At 28.9% G+C, this 22,500-nt stretch overlaps 2 protein-coding genes and 1 long non-coding RNA gene across 8 annotated transcripts in view; all 3 read right to left on the minus strand.

Annotated features, from left to right (window-relative positions):
- Nucleotides 1-646: 646 nt before the first annotated feature.
- Nucleotides 647-3,266, minus strand: LOC124955384 (transmembrane protein 19). Of its 3 annotated transcripts, XM_047509743.1 has the most exons (8): nt 2,776-3,266; nt 2,428-2,522; nt 2,175-2,267; nt 1,983-2,096; nt 1,520-1,807; nt 1,313-1,417; nt 1,020-1,235; nt 647-918 (listed from the first exon to the last, which is right to left on the minus strand). In XM_047509743.1, the coding sequence occupies exons 3-8, from the start codon at nt 2,239-2,241 to the stop codon at nt 764-766; spliced, it is 945 nt and encodes a 314-aa protein (XP_047365699.1). In that variant the 5' UTR covers nt 2,242-2,267; nt 2,428-2,522; nt 2,776-3,266; the 3' UTR covers nt 647-763. The 3 variants fall into 3 exon arrangements, with proteins under 3 accessions (XP_047365699.1, XP_047365700.1, XP_047365698.1); XM_047509744.1 differs by lacking the exon at nt 2,428-2,522; XM_047509742.1 differs by having other exon boundaries at nt 2,175-2,522; nt 2,776-3,263.
- A 1,060-nt stretch (nt 3,267-4,326) lies between these two features.
- LOC124955380 (KH domain-containing protein akap-1) lies at nt 4,327-19,121 on the minus strand. 3 transcript variants are annotated; one of them, XM_047509728.1, is made up of 7 exons: nt 18,874-19,121; nt 14,942-15,006; nt 7,575-8,402; nt 6,971-7,483; nt 6,605-6,820; nt 6,404-6,534; nt 4,327-6,292 (listed from the first exon to the last, which is right to left on the minus strand). In XM_047509728.1, exons 3-7 carry the CDS (start codon nt 8,356-8,358, stop codon nt 6,194-6,196), a joined length of 1,743 nt encoding a protein of 580 aa, XP_047365684.1. In that variant the 5' UTR covers nt 8,359-8,402; nt 14,942-15,006; nt 18,874-19,121; the 3' UTR covers nt 4,327-6,193. The 3 variants fall into 3 exon arrangements, with proteins under 3 accessions (XP_047365684.1, XP_047365682.1, XP_047365683.1); XM_047509726.1 differs by lacking the exon at nt 14,942-15,006 and having other exon boundaries at nt 18,874-19,120; XM_047509727.1 differs by lacking the exons at nt 14,942-15,006; nt 18,874-19,121 and adding an exon at nt 10,096-10,972.
- A 998-nt stretch (nt 19,122-20,119) lies between these two features.
- LOC124955447 overlaps nt 20,120-22,500 on the minus strand; it is a 28,556-nt gene continuing 26,175 nt past the window's right edge. For both annotated transcript variants that reach the window (XR_007102882.1, XR_007102883.1), the window contains exon 3: nt 20,120-20,902. This is a non-coding gene — a long non-coding RNA (uncharacterized LOC124955447). The remainder of the gene's footprint in view (nt 20,903-22,500) is intronic.

Below are 22,500 nucleotides of genomic sequence, written 5' to 3' on the forward strand. Positions count from 1 at the left end.
ATAAAAAAAAGAAAATTAAAAGAAAAAGAATATATATGTATAAATATATATACATATAAATGTTAAAATTACCTATATTTAATACTAGGACGAAACTTACGTTCGATTTGCGTAATAGTGCAAAAGGCACCAAACGAAGAGCATATAAAAAATTTCATATATTTTATTCAATCTTATAATAAGAAATTTTAACAATTATTTCAACAATATATTCTGAAATTATTGCATTTTTTTATTTTTTCTTTTTTTTTATATTTGTAATTACGATATATTTTTTGTATCGATCAAATTTTTTTATAAAAAGTCTCTTAACTCTAAATATGGATATATACATAACTAAAAAATAAAATAATATTAGTATCGATGCAAGATACATCTTATAATGCATAAATATCTTTTATCGATAGTTAAGAATAATTTAAACAAAATCTTAATATCATCTCCTAAATGGTGCAGTATTATTTCTATGTGATTCCGTTCACACATGAAGTATACCTGAGTAAAACAGTCTATTAATAAATGAAAAACATATTGTATAATAATTGTGATAAACTCTAATAAATTAATTTGGCATAAACATTTCAGACGTATCAGTGAATTCTTCTATCGAAGGTTAATTGGAAAATTCAACGAACAAAAAAAAAAAAATATATATATATATATTGTCAATATCTTCAAATATAGTTATTTAGTAAAATATAAAGGAAATTGAAAATGTCTTATATGACTAAATAAATGATACAATTATTCTATAAGATCTATCTCATGGCCAAATTACATTTGCCACTTTAGGAAAAGTAAGAGCGATAATAATCGATGATAAGAGATTAACACTATGATTATCTAATATCTGTCTACCACTGATATGTTTCACTCCTTTCCCTGGATGTTGAACTATCAATCCCTCTTTATCTATACCTGAAAGATTATTTCCAATTTTACTCAAGTGATATATTCATTTATAAATATATATTAGATATTCTAAATATATCATAAGAATATATATTTATATATAATACCTGAATATTGTAATGTTGCCCCTAATATAGAATCTAAAAGACTACCAAACAGTCCTGCTATTCCACCTATGATAATAATAGGCCATTGCGGTGCTGCTAACTCTAGTGTTGCTGTATCTACAGCGTACAATGTAGTGAAGAAAAAGCCCAAACCTATACTTATTCCGCCAAGAGCAGAAAACAATAGACCTATCCATGATACCCCGCCGTTCGTTCCTTAAAATATACCCGGTGTGTATATATATATATATATATCCTAATTTTCATATTATCAAATAATATAATATACTTACCACGTGGTACTCGTTTTCTTGTTGTGATAAGAAATGGATCACCACTACCCAATACTGTACCAAATTCAGAAGCCCATGTATCACCATTGCAACAAGCAAAAGCCGCTGTAATATTAACAATGATTGATATGAATGATTATAAATTAAAAATACAAACTTATAATTATTTTAATATAATAAATAATATACAATAATATATCAATTTACCTAATATTCCTATCGATAACCATGAACTTCTGTAATTCTTATCAAAATCAATAGGATGTTCTCCACATCCAACATCCAAAAGGTATAACAAAGCTAATTGAGTAGGCATTCCACCATTGCACAATACTTGAATCCATGTTCTCTGTCCACCTTCCTTATATCCTTTCTCTTGTACCTTTTTCAAGTTACAACGAAATTTGGTTGCTTTTGATCCAGTAATGAAAAATATTATTAAACATATTAAATGACTAAAACTAGTGAGCGTCAATATGAAACCCACGAACAGTCCTGTAACAAAATATTTAATAAGTAATTAATTACATAAAGGGAAAATAAATTTTCTATAAAATTCCATAACATTTAATAAAGCGTAATAAAACAGAATCAAATCCCATATGTCATAATTATTTGATATGTTTTATATTCTTCTTATATTGTACAATTATATTGTGAAATATTTTACCAAATATAGCTCCAGATATATCTAAGCTTTTCTTCTTTAGGCCCCAAAAAACAAATGTTATTGGAATTATTATAGCTGCCAACCATCTCCATGGTGATATCATTTGTAATGATTCTATAATAAAATATTTATGTGGAAGGAAAATATATTTGTCTTTTATTTATTATTAAGAAAAATTCAAATTTACAATACCCTCGTTATAACCTTCAGATTCCGACGAGAAGGTTGAATAAAGGACGTTTATCGACCAAAACAACATTGATATAGGAATAGCACAGGCACTTACTAAAATCGGCAATAAAATATTGGATTGACTGTCGTTCTTTTTACGCGAAACCATTCTGAACTGATGATACATACATCGAGTCCAAGATAAATATATATACATATATGGTATACATATGCATATATATATATACACATACACATACACACACACACACACCGTGTTTAGTCTTTTACAATTATTTTACTAAATTTAACGACATAATAATCGTTGGTTTCATACATATGTATCTTTTAAAATGGAACTTTGTTTTGCTGAAAAAGAATATATTATTATATACCTTATTAAAATCAAATAATTCACGAATATATATTAAAGAGATTATACAAGCGAATTAAAGTCAAATTTGAGGGGAAGACAAAAAAAAAAAAAGAAAAAGATAGCTTAGCAATCGAACGAATGAAACTTTCTGGAAAAATTTTTTTATTCCTCGTAACTCTTTGCTAATATTAATTAATTATAGATTCGAAGCTTTTATACAGTGTAATTACATAATTTCGTTCTCACCTTACTACCAAGAGATCTATTGCCATATTGATGGCAGAGAAGAATTTACAGGTAAGAGACTGACAGTGGGGTAACAGTAGTAATAAATAATTGTTAAAGTTAGGTTAGAAATCTTACGAGGCATCTCGTACGACATAACTAATGTCACGTGACACACGAGTAACCTATGAAAACGACAGTATTTAGATTGATGGTGGGGGAGAGTCAAGGAGTAGGGAAGATATTAACGTGACGTAATTTATTTTCTCGTAAGGGAATGAGTCAGTCGAACAACAGTGATCGTCGGAGAAGTTTAATCTTTATTTTCTCCACGTTTTCCGTTTCGAAATAAAAATTTAGTTCTTCGAAATAATTGTGTGTGATTTTAATGACAGGTAATAGATCTTAAAAAAAAATCCTTTTCTCGATTTATCTTATCGTTTATATGTTCCTTGTGCCAATCCCAATGTGTATCAAATGTGATATCAAGTCAACACAGGTTATGTGCAACTAGTTATGGTATTTGTATTTACATACAATAATATCCGCTCAGAACGAAAAAAAAAAAAAAAAAAAAAAAGAAAGGAAGCGGTTAGAAAACGACTTTGTTTAAAACTTTATAAAACGTTGTTCATATGTATACATAGATCGATTTTGAATTTTACTATTCTTTGAAAAATATCAGCTTCTTTGTCCTTTGTTTGTTTGTTTGTTTGTTTGTTTGTTTGTCTTGTTTCTGTTTTTTTTTTCCTTTTAAAGGTAATAACATTTTTTTCAATAATCCCGTTTAAGAGAAAAAAAGATATAATTTTTAAGGTTAATTTTCATACCACAATAGATCTTTTTCTTCTGTTAATTAAAAATCTTCATGTTGTGTTTCTTTATCCTTCGAAAAAGTTCTTGATAATATAATATTATCGATAGAGAATTATTAATCGAGAATATTTATAATATAAATCTTTATAAATGTGTTGATCTTTTGAATACTTTTAAATATTGCTTTCAATGTATAAATAATAATTCATATAAATCTTTGGACAATAAAATGAAAAGTACAGAAATATAATTTTTCAAGAATTATTTGTTACAATCCTTATATCTATGCGGATATAAATCTACAAGAAATGAATAAAGTTAATTTGATTAAAATGAGCCAGCTTTAATGAAAATGCTAAAGATATTACATTGAATTATATATACAAAATGATCATCATTTATTTGATAATAATAAATGAAGATATATATATATATATATATTTATATATATATATATAAGTGATTAATTGGATGCTGCATTTAATTATATGTACATTTAATTAAAATTTATAATAATTTCTCGATTTTCAGAATCTATTAATAATGGAAAGAAATACAATCTTCATAGACTTTACGCAATCCATTAAAAAAAAAAGAAAAAAAAAAAAAGAAAAAGAAAAAAAAAATAAAGAATAACGCATGATTTTTAATCTGCATCACTGATGGATTATCGAAATATTATATCAATTTTTGCAACGCTCAATGATGTAAGGAGTGTATAATGCAATACAAACAATTGAGCAACTGTATTCTAAATATGTTATTAGAAAAATATTTTCATTATATTTTTAAGTATTAACAAGATTCAATATTTAACATATAACATATAAGTTCAGAAAATTGTTTTCAGCTGAGCGCAGTACAAAAGTTATATATAAGTGATTTGTATAATCTTTTTTTTTTTTTTTTTTTTTAACTTTTTCTTAAATTTTCTTTTTCCTTCTTTCTTTCTTTCTTTTTTTTTTTTTCATTTTTTATTTTTATACAGATTTTTATTGTGCAGCAGTCCATTTGTTTAATATGTCATAGAACGCAAAACACCAATAATATATGAAAAATTATTATAACTAAATCAATTTGCAAAATATCGTATCGTTATAACAATTAAAAATTTTGATTGATAAAAGTTTTATTTCTTAATTATGTGTCTTTAGTATTTTCATAATAGCTACTTAGACATCTTAATTAATGAATAATCCGCAAAAATTATAACGAGACATTAAAGGAAAAAAAAATTATACAATCACAAAATGTATCAATTGAATTGACAAAATTATTACTATTATTTACTTTTTTGTATATTGCAATGAAAATTATGCAATTTTTTACAGCGGTCCTTGCTTTAAGGATAGCACTTATTTTTACTCTATATATAATGATGAAAAAAAAAAAAAAAAAAAAAAAAAAAAGAAGAAAAAGGAAGAACAATGAAATCATTATGTTCCAACAAATTAATGATTTCTTGTACAAACTTTTTATCTAAATATATATATATATATAAAAGTCATAATCGATAAATTCTTTGAAATGCCACAAAACGTCACTTATTTTGGAAAATATAAAATGAATAAATTAAACTATTCTGATTTTGTCATTCCATTGACATACAGACTTAGCTGGCATCTATCCGTCATTATTATTATATAATAGATACATTATAAATATTTTATATATGAAGGTATAATGTTACACTATATACAAACAAGATGATATTAGAATCAGCTTATAGAAAAAGCAAACGTGAACAATCTTAAGTATATTTTCATATAGCAGTCTCTAAATTGTATAATCTAAAGATATAATGACATGAAAATGAAGTTGTTTTGTTAGAAATGTTCTCAGTGCTGTATAAAGAATTGCAATATGTATATCTTATATATAATACAGATTTTAACAAAGTTTTACTAATAAAACTGATTATTATATAATAAATTTTTAATTCGACTGTTGAGCACATAATTATCTCGGTTCTTACGAAATAAGATAATATTTCATAATCATGATAGACTTAAAAGATATTCTTACATTTATATATTTATTTATATTAAATTGTAATTTCTAAAATTTGCAAGAAATCTTTGTAAAAGTTTTACCATCATTATGAAACGTGCCTTGAAGATTTGCAATTTTCAACCATAAAACTTCTATATTTCATTAATGTAATTGAATATGAAAAATTTCTTTTATATGCATCTGTATGATAAAGATGTATTATAATTTGAATGCGAGTATTTTTATGATCATAAGTTATAGTTTTCTTTTTTTTTTTTTCTTTTTTTTTTTTCTTTTTTCTTTTTTTTTGTTTCGTAACGAAATGCTGTAGGATTCATCGATTATGAAATGTTATAATAGAGTATTACAAGTGCTGATTCATTATCATCGTTGCTGAGCATGAAAGAAAATCATGTCAGATAAACAAGAATGCATATCCATTATTTTAAGTATGTACGAGAAAAAAAAAAATATTACATTTATAGGTGTTTAAACTTAAAATAATGTTTCTCTCGTAAGTTTTACTTATAAATGAATTCACTCACACAAATAATCAAACACAATCATACGATCACATATGTTCATACACTCTTATTAGCACGTGTATGCTTTTCTTAATTAATTTATGCTTCTACGAAGCAACAACTGTATCTTCGTCCGATACTAGGCACTCTAAAGATACAGATTCTGCGTATCCACGTGCTATTAATTCATCAGCAAGAGATATCACCTGTAATATAAATATAATATATAAAATAAATAGTAGAGATCAAATAAAAATTACAATTAAATTCGAATCAATTAAAAAATTTATAGATATGATATAAAAATAGTATTTTACCCCGTGTTTTGGAATATTAAGGAAAAAATTAATGTACACATTTGCATTAATATAGGCTACAATTTGGGCCTGTCCAATGATTCCTGAACACATCCGCCCAACAATATTGTATGCCTCCTGTTCCCAATCACCTTTAAAAATTTGTCAATATTTAAGATAAATTAAAATAAGATAAATACACGCATAACATTATATACTTACCATTTTTTGGTTGTAAATTAGCGAGAAATACTTCAATCGCTTGAAAAGGTAGACTAAGAAAATCTGACCTTATTTTTCTCATGTTAGCATTGCGGAAAGTCCAATAACCACCATGGTCAACGAGTCGTACTAAAGTCATTTCTCCACGTGGATCTGGATCTTCAACATATACTCTAACCCATCTGTCATACCAATTAGCAACAAGGATCATTCCTTCTGTTGACAGTAATATATATATATATATATATGTATATATATATACATATATAAAAATGTTATAAATAATTTTTATACTATTTTAATATTAGATCTATATCAATCGATACAAACGATATTAATCTTGTAATAAATAAATTATGAACATACTTGTAAGTTCGTCTGTAACCATAGGCGATTCCGTAGAATTGTATAGTTGGGTCATATTTGCATCTAAAAGTCGTAACGAAGGGTATGTCGGGTGTGTAGGAATATGTAGAAATAATCTGTTTGGTTTTGATATATGACACACCAAAACATCGTTATTAACCCCTTCGACTAAAGACAATTGCGTTAATTCAGGAAGTACAGGTATTTCTTCTGGTATTACCACGGGCAAAATTTGTTCGAGTGTTACAGAGGGATATTTTTTCTCTGGAAATCTTTGCCTTATAATATCCAAAGCAATCGTAATGCTTTCTATTGAACCTTGGATAACACAAATTTTTTGATCTCTTAATGTATGATGACGTTTTACCATTATATGAACGCCAGCTTTTGCACATATGTTTTGCAAGAAACTACCATGACGGCCAATAAGCCTACCAACTAAATTCTGACATATACAAAATTCATAGACAGAATATAACGAAACATCTTTTATTTGTCCTTTGATGCTTCCACCTGTAAAATAGATATAAATATTACATATAACATTAAAACAAAAATAATAATAATAATAATAATAATAATAATATGTAATATTTAACTTGACCTTTTCCACTATCCGTACTTCCTTCACTTCTAGCTTCATCCGTAACACTTCCCTCTAAAACTCCAGAAACCGGACTATAATTTGCAGAATCTCTTTCGGATAATGCTTGCGTTTGAATTTTATTTTCTTCCTCTGCCGGATAATTTTGAAGTTGTTCCTTTGATTCGGCGAAAATAGACGGATGATTTATCTCCTCTTGTTTATCTATAGAAGATGATGTTATTTCATGGACATTACTTGATTCTTTTTCTTCAGGAATATCTTTGAATATTTTTTCTATCTTTTTGTCGTTAGAGGTATCATTGGAATATGCAGTTGCACCCATACTTCTCGCTATCACATCGAAATTACTAATGTTAGGATTACTTCCCAATTGTATCTCCATATTTGAAATTGTTTCAACGTCCTTATACCAATCCTGATTATCCTCTAAAGATTTTGCTGATGGCACAGAAATAGGTGACGTGACTGATCTTCTAATTGAAATATCTACTTTTGCGTTAATATCTTCAGTATTATCAATGGGTTCATCTATGCTTTTAACGAATAAACTTGAGAAAGAATCATTGGCATGTATACCAGAATCAGAGAGATTTAAGTCTTCATTTGAAGGAATACTATATAACTTAGTATTTACATCATTGTTAGTCTCTTTCACGTTTAACGTGCTAATTCCACCAGGATCAGCTCGGTCTACGCGTCTTCGTTTGTACCAGAGAAGGCCAATGAGCAAAGCAAAAGCAGGAAAGCTCCACTTTACAATTTGAATATGCGTGGATGACATATTTTAAATCCACGGTAACTACTATTGATAACAGCTCCGTTAATCTGGAATAAAGAGCAAAAAAAAAAAAAAGAAAGAATAAACAAACATTCTTATTACATGTATCTAAAATTAATATTAAGAATTTGAAATAGGAAATTTTATTCGTCATATTATTTAATTGATTTAATATAAATGAAAAGAAAAAGCAGTATATATCGTCGTAGAAAATAATTTCTATAGCTTCAAGATTTACCTAAACATATATACTTTTTGTATATTCGCGCTATTTTATTGTTAACACGATGATACTTTCTTTTATCAAACGAACGCCTTATAAGCATTATTGCTAATTTTTTAACGATCGCTTATTTATATCCGCGTGATATTAAGCGGAATTGCACATTTTTTTACTACTACAATGAAATGACGAGGATGATATTCTATCTGGTGAAAAATAAAAGCGAAAAATTCATATTTCGAAACTTTTCTTTCTCTAAATTTTTGCGCGAAAAAAAAAAAAAAAAAAAAAAAAAAAAAAGAAAAAAAAAAAGAAAAAAAAAGGAACATGATCGAAAAAAAAATTGAATCGTCATGTGTTATTGCGTGAAGACACTGAAATTAAATATATAAATCAATATTATTTAGTGTGAAAAATTGAAGATTAAAAATAATTCACAGAGATAAACGACTTTTAAATATTTCTCATTTTTAATAGAAGCATATATATATATATATCGACGTAGTTCAATAATTAAAAAAAATAAAAAATAAATAGAAAAGAAATAAGTAAAATAAAATAAAACGAGATAAAATTCTTTTTACGCACTTTTGTTTCTATTAACGACTCTTCTCGATGTTCAACAATGAATACACGCGAATAATAATAATAATAATAATAATAATAATAATGCCGTTACGTTCGAAGATAATATTCAAAACGTACAAAATGAAAATTGACAATGAAATTGGAAATAAAATTGATCGTTATTCATATGACGAAAAAAAAAAAAGTAAATAAATAAATAAATAAATAAAAAAGAAGAAAAAGACAATACGTATTTTTCGTATGTATGTCGAAACAAAAGTGAAAGGTTGAAATATCTAGTTGCTCGTTACGGTTATTGATTCTTTATCGCTTTTAAAGCAAACAAAATAATGAAAAAAATATAACAATGATATTTTTCTCTGTTTCACATTTTAATATCAACGCCGAAGAATAATCAATGAAAACAATATATATATATTTATGTATGTATGTACGAATATCGTTATCCAATCAATTTTGCTAATTATCGATCGAATAGAAACAATATTTATAGAAATCGATCCGCAATAAGTTTCATAATAGAGTACTTATTAAAATTTCATATCACAATTAAACGAGCAGACTTTATCTTCTTTTAAAAAAAAATAAAAAAATAAAAAAAAAAAACTTTTTATCGCGAGATATAAATAGTTTTTATATCAATGTAAAAGATTAATAATGATTGAGCGAGATAAAAATCGGGGTAAATAAATAAATGAATAGAAAACAAAATCGATACGATAGAATCGATCTTGGGTGTTCGAGATTTCTCGTTTTATCGAGAAATCTTAATCTAATTTCATTATCTTTGTAAGTCCTCTTGAGGAATTATCAGAATTACGGGAGAGGTGGATAAGGCTAAAGAAAGGGAGGTGGAGGTAGGGGGAGAGGAAAAACGCGTTTATTGAAATAATTAATGGTAAATACTATTTTTATTTTTTATTACTTACCGATTGACCCATAATTTTTACACGATTTTTCTTTTCCTTTTACTTTATTTTTCTCTCTCTCTCTCTCTCTCTCTCTCTCTCTCTCTCTCTCTCGTAAATCGCACAACTACAACGACGACGTCGACGCCGACTACGACGACGACGACGACGACGACGATGACGACGACAAAAACGAAGATCGTAATTAATAATCGTACCCGACGAAAGGACGAACCGATTATTTCGGAAGGAGTGGTGTCTCCTGTCTTGAAAACTCGGAAAAAAAAAGAATAAGGAAGAAGAAAAAAAGGAAAGGAAGAAGAATAATTGCACGAAGAAACTTTTCAATCGAATAGGAACACGTGACACTTATTTGCCGATAAAATCGCGCGTTTCAGTAGATTTTCCAAGGATTATAATAAACGCGACATAAAATACACGTGATCGAAAAAAAAAAATATATATATATATAGAAAATTAGTTAGATCAGATCTTAGATATATATATATATATATAATTTTTTTTCTTTTCTTTTTTTTTTTTTTTTTTTTTTTCGAAATTATCGACCGTTTTCCCCAGACAGCTTGAGTAAGACTGAGGTTAGTAGACCTCTGCAGCCACCGATTTGCAGCACGGATTTTCCAACACGTGGTTATATTGCTTAAAGGGGAACTGAGTGGGAAAGAGAGAGATAGGCTGAGAAAAAGTGGAGGGGGAAGATGGGTGTAGGCGCATGCGCGGTCGTATAAAAGGACATTCACACAACCCACACACACAGATACAGCAGAGGAATGCGATCGAAGCGACACTCTCGAATCTCTTTAATAACGCCATAACGTTACCCTCGTGTATAATCTTTTTTCTTTATTTTTTATTTTTTTTTCTTTATTTTTTTTTTTTTTTTTTTTTTTTTTTTTTTTTTTTTTTTTTTTTTTTTCCATGAAAAAACCGATAATTTTTGACGCATGTGTATTCCTCACAATCTCATTATAGGGGGAAGTTTGTAAAAAAAAAAAAAAAAAAAAGAAAAAGAAAAAGAAAAAAAAGGAGTCGATAAAATTTTTAATGTTTATAGATTCACACATAATATATTACATTTATATCAAAAAAAAAAAAAATATATATATATATATATTGAAAGAGAAAGAGAGTTCTATAACATTTCGGTATACTCTTTCTAAATAACTTGTTGTCTAGTTTTTTTTTTTTTTTTCAACGAATGACGACACGTGGGATAAATAAAAATAAATAAATAAATACAAAAAAGAAAAAAAAAAGGAATTAAGAAATTAAACGAATGAATTTTACATTATGTAGGATTAGAGTGAATAATAAAATTCTCTCTGCAACTAAATGCAAGTAAGAATCTTTTTCCATTGAAGATCTTTTTTGCATTGAAGATCTTTTTTGTCACCATTGCAAACTAGTCTGCACAACTTTTCCCGAAACTGTCACTTAATCTTTTTACTAATGCGCATTTCCGTTTGCTTATTTTTTATTTTTTACATTTGGCTCTCTCTCTCTCTCTCTCTCTCTCTTTATTTCTATCTATCTTTTTCTCTCCCTCTACATGTATATATATATATATATATATATTTTTTTTTTTTTTTTTATTGTCTATTTGAAAACAACAATTTCAACGCGAGTTTATTCAACGTGACGTCGTAACAGAGATTCTAGCCATAATACTTTTTCTATCGTAAAACTAACGTTACTCGTTAGAAAGAGAAAGGAGAACTATATAAGTAAGTAAGTAAGTAAGTAACTAACTAACTAACTAACTAACTAACTAATGTGATCGATCGATCGATCGATTGATTCTTTGATCAATAGTAAAAACTTGTTCGATGATATACGAGACGTATGTGTACGGACATGCATAGTAATATTAGATGTTGGGTAAAAGCATCTAAGTATGTTAGATTAAAGAGACTTAGAAAGTAGGTACTCCGGTCAATGAATATCGATATTCAAACTCGGTTCGGTTTCGTTCGTGTAACAACGTGAAATTCGAAACGAACCGAGACGAGATTATTGCGTTAAAACATAGCAACACATGATACAATTGACAATGTGTTTCTAATCGTAAACGATATGCAGATGTATTAGATCAATTTTATACCATATATATATATATATATATATATGCGATTAATATAAACGAATCCATAGACACATATATGCATAGACATATGTATACATTTGAAATAATTACATTCGAATGATAAAATAATTTTATATTGTTGAATGATCGATCGGAATTAAAAAATACTATCTGAAAATATTTGATAGATATGATCTTGATATATATATAGTATCTCCATTGTTGTTTATTATGCATAATAATAATCATTTTTTATAGTAAGTATTTTTGCTCGATTTTGTCCGGTTAATAGTTTTCTATATATAAGGCAAATAAAATAATTAAAAAAGAAATATATATATATATATATATATATATATAATTATAATAAAAATAAAAAAATAATCAATAAAAGAAAAATATGTATATATATATATATATGTATTTATATTTATTCTTCTATTTATGCAACGATTTTTTTTTAAATGTGTGTGTGTGTGTAAGAGAGAGAGAGAGAGAGAGAGAGAGAGAGAGAGAGAGAGAGAACTCGTTAAAGGATTAAAAAATTTACGATCGAGTACATTCGAGTCAACAGTAAAATTACGCTCGTGTGTACTCAAGCGTACGCGCGTATTACACACGGAGACACGGATTCTTTTACGTTCATTCATGAATCACGCGACTCCTTCGATGTATCGTCAAGATTAAAAGAAGAAACATTACGTTCACACGATAAAATTAAAAAAAACGTAAACCATAATATAACAATTTTTTTCTTCTCCCCTCGCAACACGCGTTAATCAATCTCTAAAGTTGGTGGGGGAGGGGGAGAGAGAGAGAGGGGGGGGGAGAAAAAGGGGGGAAAAAAACAAGAATTATTTTATTTAATTTGCATGACTTATTTACTTATTTACTTAAAATACGTATTATTTTTCCATTAAAGTCGAAACCATCACGCACTCGATTATATTCTAAATTTCGAAAATTTAATTTTGTAATATAAAAAATGAATGGATTTTAATCCGATCGTATCATCGTAATAATTAATGAACATCGAAAATCAGAAAATTATCGTTCTTTAGGAAAGACAATACCATCTCATTAGCGACTATCGATAACAAGTCTCCTTGATAAATTGCTTTCGGGTGTAACAAACAACAATGAACGTGATACACGTTCTGACGAAGCGAGAAAAGAGAAAAAGATAAAAAAAAAAAAGAGAGGAAAAAAAAAAGAAAAAAAAAGAACGAAAGAAACAAAAAAATAAATAAATAAATAAATGAAAAAAAAGAAAAAAAAAAGAAGAAAGAAAATACGTATAAAAATGTATGAAACAAAAAAAAAACAGAAAAAGAAAAAATAATTTGCAAATAACAAAAAAGGAGAATACGAAAGAAAAATTGAAAGGAACAAGAAATTTAAAGAATCGACGTAGGAGGACAGACCTCAGGATTGTGGTAGCGCCTTAGGGAAACAATAATTTTCGAGGCACATAAGCAAAGATGAAAAAAGGAATTGGAAAGAAAAGAAGAAAAAAACAAAAAGGAAATGGAGAAGTAAGGGAAAAGGAGAAGGGGAGAGTTTAATCAGTCAGGTTTTTACTTGCAAGGGCTTTCGAAAGGTAAGAAAAGAGATCGGCCAAGGTGATGCTGAGAGGTTTCCCTGCGGTGTGTTCGATGTAAAGAAGAAGTAACCATGAAAAAAAATGAAATCGAAACGAAACCGGTAAGTGGCTGTTCGTTCGTTCGTTCGTTCGTCCCTTCCACGTCCCTTCAAAGATTGGAACGAATGAGAAGGGACGCAGAACTGCATCGTTGCGCTTCGAACTTGATTACCTATACCTTTTTTTAACCATACCAGCATCATCATCATCATCACCATCATCATCATCATCATCATTATCATCATTCGCAAAATATACAATACAATCTCCTCTTTCGTCATAATATTATCGATCGATCAATCGATCGATTAGTAAAATATTTTCATTTTTAATATCATTCTATACGATTAATATCGATTTTTCTATATTGATTTTTATCATATTTTTTATGTATGAACATATGTACGTATACACGTATGGTTTTATGAAACATACATGAAATGATGAAAATTAATTGACTTAAAAAATATTTAGTGAATCTTTTTTTTTTTTTTTTTTTTTTTTTTTTTTTTTTTTTTTTTTTTTTTTTTTTTTTTTTTTTTTTTTTTTCATTTATTTCCCCCCTCCTTTTTTTAAGATGACATTATTATTATTATTATTATTATTATTATTATTATTATTATTATTATTATTATTATTGTTATTACTTTATTTTTATTATTATTTTTTTAAAGTCATAATATTGAAGTAAGAACGAAGTAGCATTTTTATTAACGCTAGTTTACTTTCAAAGTCGCCAAATATGATTCTGCAATTATTTTTTAACTATTAAAATTAAATTCTTCGAGGAACATTTATTCTTTTCCTTTTTTCACTATTATTATAACATTTATCAAATAACAACGTAACGCAACAATTATTACGCGTCAATTCGTTCGATTTCGATACGAATGAATTATATTTAGATAAAGAATAATGATCTATATCTATTAATTCGTCCCGTTAAATTGTTCATTCGTCGATGAGAAAATAATTAAATGAATGACAAAAAAAAAAAAAAAAAAAAAAAACGAGAAAATAAATAAATAAATAGGGTTTGTCAAATTAACCTCATAATTAATATATTATTCACGGTTTTAAATTGTGATAATTCGTTACACAAGCAGGACATATGTACTTACATATGCATGTATGCACGGTACGAAGGTGAACGTATAGTTCAACGTGCTCTCTCGGAATGTCGAAGCTGCACGAGAAACGATGAAGTAACCGAGGAGGCCGTTGCCGGATACGAACGAAGAACCCCGATAAGAGTACAATAAAAGAGAAAAACAAACAAAAAAAATACAGAAAAGGAAAAAAAAAAGACCAACTTTCATTATAAATATATCTGAATCTGAAATCTCTTGTTGGAAAAAAAACGAAAAAGAGAAATTAAGGAGAAGAAAATTGTTAAAAAGAAATAAAAAAGAAAAAAGAAAACAAAATATTGATAAGTGACAAATATCGCGTACTAAGTTTATTCTAATGACTCTTACTTTCCTAAGACGATATTTGTCGAAGAGAGATAAAAGCTAACGTATGAATTATGTTTATATTTATCAAATCATTATTAACCAATGTAAAGTTATTTATAAATGAAGGATTTATAGAGTATGCTTACTTAAGGATTTACTCAATGAATCCCATGATGATGTGTTTTAATAAGAATTAATCAAACATATGATTAAATAATTAAATTATTAACATTGATTTAATTATAAATTTAATCGTTAATTATATACACTTAAAAGTGTATTTAGGAATAGCTATTATTTATTTATTCATTATTTATAAGCAATTCAATCTTATTTGTTTAATAACGTCTGCGACGAGATTCGTCAATGATTATATCACAATGTGTCCGTACATTGATATATTTATGAATAAATAAGATAAAGAAAATAAAAAAAAAAAAGAAAAAAGAAAAAAAAATTAATAGATAAATAAATAAATGAAAAAAGAAAATTGCTTAATATTTGGAGTTAGAGTTAATTAAATTTACGATTAAAATACGATCAGTATTGATTTAAGTAAACATTTATTAATCATCGTTAATTAAATATGTTTAAAAATGTTAATTATATGTTTGTTATGAAGATTCATTTATCATATAGCGAATATATATATATATATATATATATATATATTTTTTTTTTTTTTTTGATTAATTAAAAAATACAAGAAAAGAGGAAAAAAAAGAAAAAAAAAAAAAAAGAAAAATTTTGTTATCAGCTGATTCGTACAAACGTGTGAGGATCGAACGTCGGTGATATCTGTAACAATATTATTCCTTTTATTAAACTGCTATTTATATCGAATCAAAATTTTTCAAAGTTTAAACAGATATTTTAAATAAAAGCTCGATATTTATAATAAAATATTGACATACGTAATATTCAATTATTTATTCGTCAAAATATTCATATATATATATATATATATATATATATATATATATATATATAAATATTCATTTCATTATTTATTTTACGAAATATTTATTCACCGTTGATTAATAAAAATATAGATCGAAGAAATAAAATATATTTTCATCGATGGACAAATGGAAAAAGGAAGAAAATAAAAACGAAAGAAATGGATCACCTCGCTAGATGACAAATAAAACGTTGGAATAAAATGTCGAAATAATGACATATCCATTATCGTCGAATTCATTGGGACACCCGTTATACATGAGAGAGAAGGAGAAAGAAACGAGGAGAAAAAACTGGAGTACCGTTTTAAAATCTAAAACTGGTCCTGACGAGCTCGTTCGATAAGACGAATCTTCGTTCGTTCGCCTCATTTATAACCTGATCGAATATTAAATAACGTGTAAGGTAATATCCATAAGTAGTATATATCATCGTACCTTCTGCCATCTTGAAAAAAAAAACCTTTTAATAGCCCTTACATACGACATTTTTACTTCGTTCTCGTTTAAAGTGTTAATTTTCATTACAACGGTTTTATAAGAGGGAATCGAAAAAAAAAACGAAAGAAGATAAAAAAGGAAAATAAATACGAGACTTCGAAAAACTCAAATTCGATAATATAATGTTAAACAACATGAATATGTGAGGTTATAAAAATGGCGTAAAACAATATTGATCGATGTTTGATAAAGATCAATAGGAAAAAAAAGAGAAATCAAAAATAAATATGGTGGTTACGTAACATTACAAAATTAAGTATGACTAAGTCTAAAGCTCTATATATATATAAAGAGAGAGAGAGAGAGAGAGAGAGAGAGAGAGAGAGAGAGACGAATTCTCCGAATTTGAATATTATTCTCGTTCGTTCGGATTTGTCAAACAATTCTCCGATGTAATATTGAAAGTCGAAAGAGAGATAAAAACTATATATATATATATATACATATATATTACATACACACATATATATACACACAACCATATATATATATGTTGAGATAGTATAGTGAGGTCAAATACGTGTGTTTACACGCATCGACTTTGTATACAAAAATATATATACTACATGGGCGACGACTAGATATATGACATACGTGGCTGTGTACGTTGTGTATAACATATATATATACATACATACATACATACATACATACATACATACATACATACATACATACATACATACATACATACATACATATATATATATATATGTTTTGTGTGTAAATAAAAAATAACTACTTGTCTATCGAAGAAGACAGAGGAAAAAGAAAATAAATAAATAAGATAGATAAAGAGAGAAAGACACCAAGAGAGAGAGAGAGAGAGAGAGAGAGAGAGAGAGAGAGAGAAACAGAAAAAAAAATAGAAAACATTATCCTCCTAGTAGTGTCGTATGATTCGTCGCATCGGTAGTTCAAGAAATAATACATAATGTACGTTTCAACGTTTAAAACGTGGCCATCATCATGAAATCATAATCATTGTCATAATCATCATCATTATCATTATCATCATCATCATCATCATCATCATCATCATCATCATCGTCGTCATCGTCATCGTCGTCGTCGTCGTAGTCGTCGACAAATTTTAACAGAGGAATCGCCATGAGAGTCGTCCGAGAATGGTTGTGAATCGTTTCACTACCAACTAAACTACCTACGAATCAAGAACACGAAGAGGGAAACGTATTATGAGAAAGGTTCTCTCTCTCTTCCTCTCTCTCTCTCTCTCTCTCTCCTTTTCTCTTTCTATAGATCACAGATATACAATACATTTCTATTTCCAGATGTTTTCTCGAAGAAACGAGAGACGAAATTAACCAACATACATACACACGTACATATATATAGATATATATACACATATTATACATACATGAATATATATATATATATATACACATACACACCTTTTATTTTGATTATTTTCTTAATACGTAGTCTAGAATTTTATGGCGCCATTCGATCACTTTTTTCATTTCCCATTTTTTTCCTCTCTCTCTCTCTCTCTCTCTCTCTCTCTTTCTTTCAGATAATAGATAAAAATACTGCGATGAGAGAGAGAGAGAGAGAGAAAGCAAATCGATATTCATGGAAGAAAGATGAGAGATACGAAATTCTCACGTTCGAGGAATACGACGTGTGAATTTTTCTTTTCTATAAACCAATGGTATTAATGTTGAAAAGAGAAAGACATAATGTCCATATTGAGAAAAGAATAAAGACAGCAGATAGTTATATATATATATAGAGAGAGAGAGAGAGGGAGAAAGAGAGAAATAAGTCCCTCCGGGCGAAACGAAACACGAATGGTTTAATTCATGAATCTCTCTTACGATCGGATAACACAATGGGGTCGAATTAAAAATTGAAATAAATAAGATAAACGATACATAGTTGAAAACATTCTTTAGAGAAGTGAGATATAACATAAGAAAAGAAAAAAATAGAAAATCTGGTGATTAGAGAGTAACAGACAAACGCGAAGACCGCGTGGCAGACTATGATTTTGATCTATCTTTCTGTTTGTCTCACTCTTACTCACTTACTCACTCACTCATTCTTTCTCTCTTCTCTCTCTCTCTCTCTCTCTCTCTCTCTCTTTCGTTCTTTCTTTTATAATTTACCTACCGGTCTTTTTTTTCTTCCTTTTTTCTTTTCCACGTAAGAGTTTTGTTTATATATCGCACTGACGAGCACAATACTATGTTCGATAATCAAAAAGATAATTACAATCTGTAACGTTCGTTTACTAGAAAATTGCGCCACGTGATCACAATGTTTTTCCTTGCCACTAGCGGAGAAAGACACAATATGGCGGCGTATAGCTCGTGGCTGCGGGAACACACAGTGTCTGGGGATCAGTCGACTATGGCGCACCGTTAGCCACCTTAAAACGGTGGATAAATTCCGAAGCTTCCTTTTCTCTCTCTTTCTCTCTCCCTCTCTCTCTCTCTCTCTTCTTTCATCCCCGACGCTTTCACCGGACCTGCTCGATCGATCTCCCTAGTTTTTCTCTCTCTCTCTCTCTCTCTCTCTCCCTCTCTCTCTAACACTCACTTTCTTTCTCTCTATTATTCTCGTTCACCGTTCCGGCTAAGAGAGAATCAAGACTCTTTTGTTTTTATCAGTTCTTACCTGGTGAGTCGGGAAAACGTTGACTTTACCGACGGACACGGTCCTTGCGTCGATATTCATTTCTTTGCAATTTATCGACGTCGGAAGGGAAGATAAGGAAGATTCCTTTCTCCGATCGACTTAAACTTTCGTCATATTCACGACAGATGTCGCTTCGTTTATTTTCCTTCCTTCCTTTTTTTTTTATTCTATTCTATTCAATCCTTAACGCGTCCGTATAAATGGACGAAGTGAGTCCGTATAAATGGACGAAGAGAGTCCGTATAAATGGACGGAGAATTTATTTTTCTTTTAAAATGAATCTAATTAAAGTGATATAAATACAACAATGTAAGATAAAAATGATTATTATTGTTTTATTAACTTTCGATATATATATATCTTTTTTTCTTTCTCTTTTTTTCTACGTAAAGCCGTAACAAGATAAAGGAATAATTATTTACGATCATTTCGATGTTACTAACGTCGTAGAATTAGAAAAAAAATAGACGAATAGGATTACAGTCGACTAGTTAAGATCCTAATCGAGGGTTCTGACCCACGCGTAGGGTGACGTAGTGTGACCTTGTCGTTGAGACGCGTGCGCATCGGTAGCCTATTTTTAACGACCTGCACTCTACGAGGGTTGTTGCGTGCCGCATCCAACGATTCCATTGTAAGCGTCCACTTTTGTCGACAAAAAGACATTTAAACCTTTTGCTTTTTCCTTTAACTTATAACTCGCTCGAATGTCCCGTACGCGTTCCCTCGCACATCATCGGTTTTCTTGCCTTTCAAATTTTGCGGACTTTGAATCAACGAATAATTTATTTCTAATACAAGCACATATTCTTTTTAAATTTTAAATGGCGAAATAAATCGATTTAAAAAATTTATCCAATCATAAAAGTCACGGTACGAACATGCATGAATTATTTCGATTGAACTTGATTATCAGTTTTAGCAATTTATATAGATTTAAATATTCATTAAAAAGAAGACAAAAAAAAGAAAACAAAAAAGGCCAAAGAAAAAAATTGCATATCGATTTTATTACACTTAAATACGAACGATGCATTTATATCGATATTTTCTTTCTCGTTAATTCTAAAATGAAGAAAAGACAAAAAATTGAAGAAGAAGGAAAGAAACGTATAAGCACATACGATACGAAAATGATAGGATATATCTGGATCGAACGACCATCCTAGTATATATATATATATATATATATACTATTCAAAAGTCGTTTATTGGTCTAGGACTACAGTTTGAAATAGAGGACGGGATTCTCGATGGTGGTGATCGGGATGCGGGGCGTTGGGACAGAAGGTTAGAGCGGTCGTCGGGTCAGCAACACCATGGCCGCCCTCTATCCCACTTTCCATCCTCCTATCCCTCCCAACACACCCATTCGCCCTTCCTTCCTTCCTTCCTTCCTTTCTTCCTTCCTATCTTCCTTCCTTCCTTCCTGCCTTCCTGCCTTCCTGCCTTTCTTCCTTCCTTCCTAGCTCGACTAAACGTTCTTGCAACTGTCTTTCCCCTTTATATTTTCGATAACAACAAGATATTATATATATATATATATATATATATATATATATATATGTGTATATATGTATGTATGTGTATATATGTATATTTTGTCCGACGACAAATTCACTTGTAATTTTTCTCATCGTCAAACGATGATTATTAGTTTAGTTTTAACAAATGAATTTATTATAACAATAATAATATATTGCAAGTTAAATACCATGATCTATTTTCTGATATCGAAGTAAATGGAACAAGGAAAATATATATATATATATATATTTTTTTTTATCGTCAAACCAGAACGATAATGATTATGTTTATTTTGTCAATAATACGAAGGATATTTTAATAATAATAAAATACCATGTATTTGTTTGTCATCAAGAAGATTAATTTTGATTTAGCCTAAAAAATTCTCGTGATATTGAAGAAAGTATAGAACAATTTCTTTTTCCTTTCTTTGATATGTTTTTTTTTTTCCTGTTTTTTTTTTTCAACGTTATATAAAAATTTCAATGGATCGAGGATGGATGATTCAACCTTCGATCGATATATAGAAGAAGATTCATCGATTTTCGATATGTCTTGTTAACAGAACGATTATCGTTTCGATCGTTGCCAATAGTATAATTCTTATTCTTATGGTTTGTCTGAACGAAAAGCTTGCAAACAAGTTTTCTAGAGGGGGCGTCGTCTGGGTCACCCCTTTTTCATGTTGCTTCGTACGTCTGTTCGCTTGCCTTCTTCTTTTTGGGGTTCGCAACCCCAATAGTAGATACTTAGTATGAAAAACATGTCGCCAAGACGATTATAAGTTTTTGTACGAGATTATAGAGATAATAAATAAACAACGACAATATCTACGTCGAATGATCGCTAAAATTTTACCTTTTTTTTTAATCCACGATACAAATATATAATTACATATACACATACACTTGTAATACTTAGATGTGTATATATGGTATATACAACGAAATATAGTAATTCATGAAATCCAATGAATCTCATTACGTTCTTATTTAAAATACGTATTGTTTTTTGTATTGTATTATACGAAGCGATTTAAATCAACAGCCCAATCATCCTGATGGCATCGTTGTGTATTTTTTTTTTCTTTTCTCTTCTTTTTTCTTTCCTTTTATTATTATTATTTTTTTTTCTATTGTTCTTTTCGTCCTTCTTCTTCTTTTTCTTTTTTTTTTTTCCCCCATAATTGACGGAGAGAAAGTAAATTTTTCATCGCGGTGAAAAATTACGATTGAAAATAAGACTTCGAGATTGCCGTGCCCCTTAAGAGATACGGATAGAATCGTGTCCATTTGCAAGAGAGCAAATCGATGAGGGAATATACCACGGACCTCGGTGAATTCTGCGTGGGCGGTGCAACGTTTTATCAAGAGAGCTCGAGTGAAAAGGGGGAGATAGAGATATATAGAGAGAGAGAGAGAGAGAGAAAGGGAGAGAGACGGATAGATAGAGATAGAGAGAAAGAGAGAGAGAGAGAGAGAGAGAGAGGGTTTTTCGCACCCCCTCCAGTCGCGACGTCGGCTCTTGGGATTTTAGAGGGGGAGACTTGTGCACGCTTACTACAGTGGAGGG

This window comes from Vespa velutina, chromosome 18 (genome assembly GCF_912470025.1).
Source record: "Vespa velutina chromosome 18, iVesVel2.1, whole genome shotgun sequence".
NCBI classification, from domain to species: Eukaryota; Metazoa; Arthropoda; class Insecta; order Hymenoptera; family Vespidae; genus Vespa; species Vespa velutina.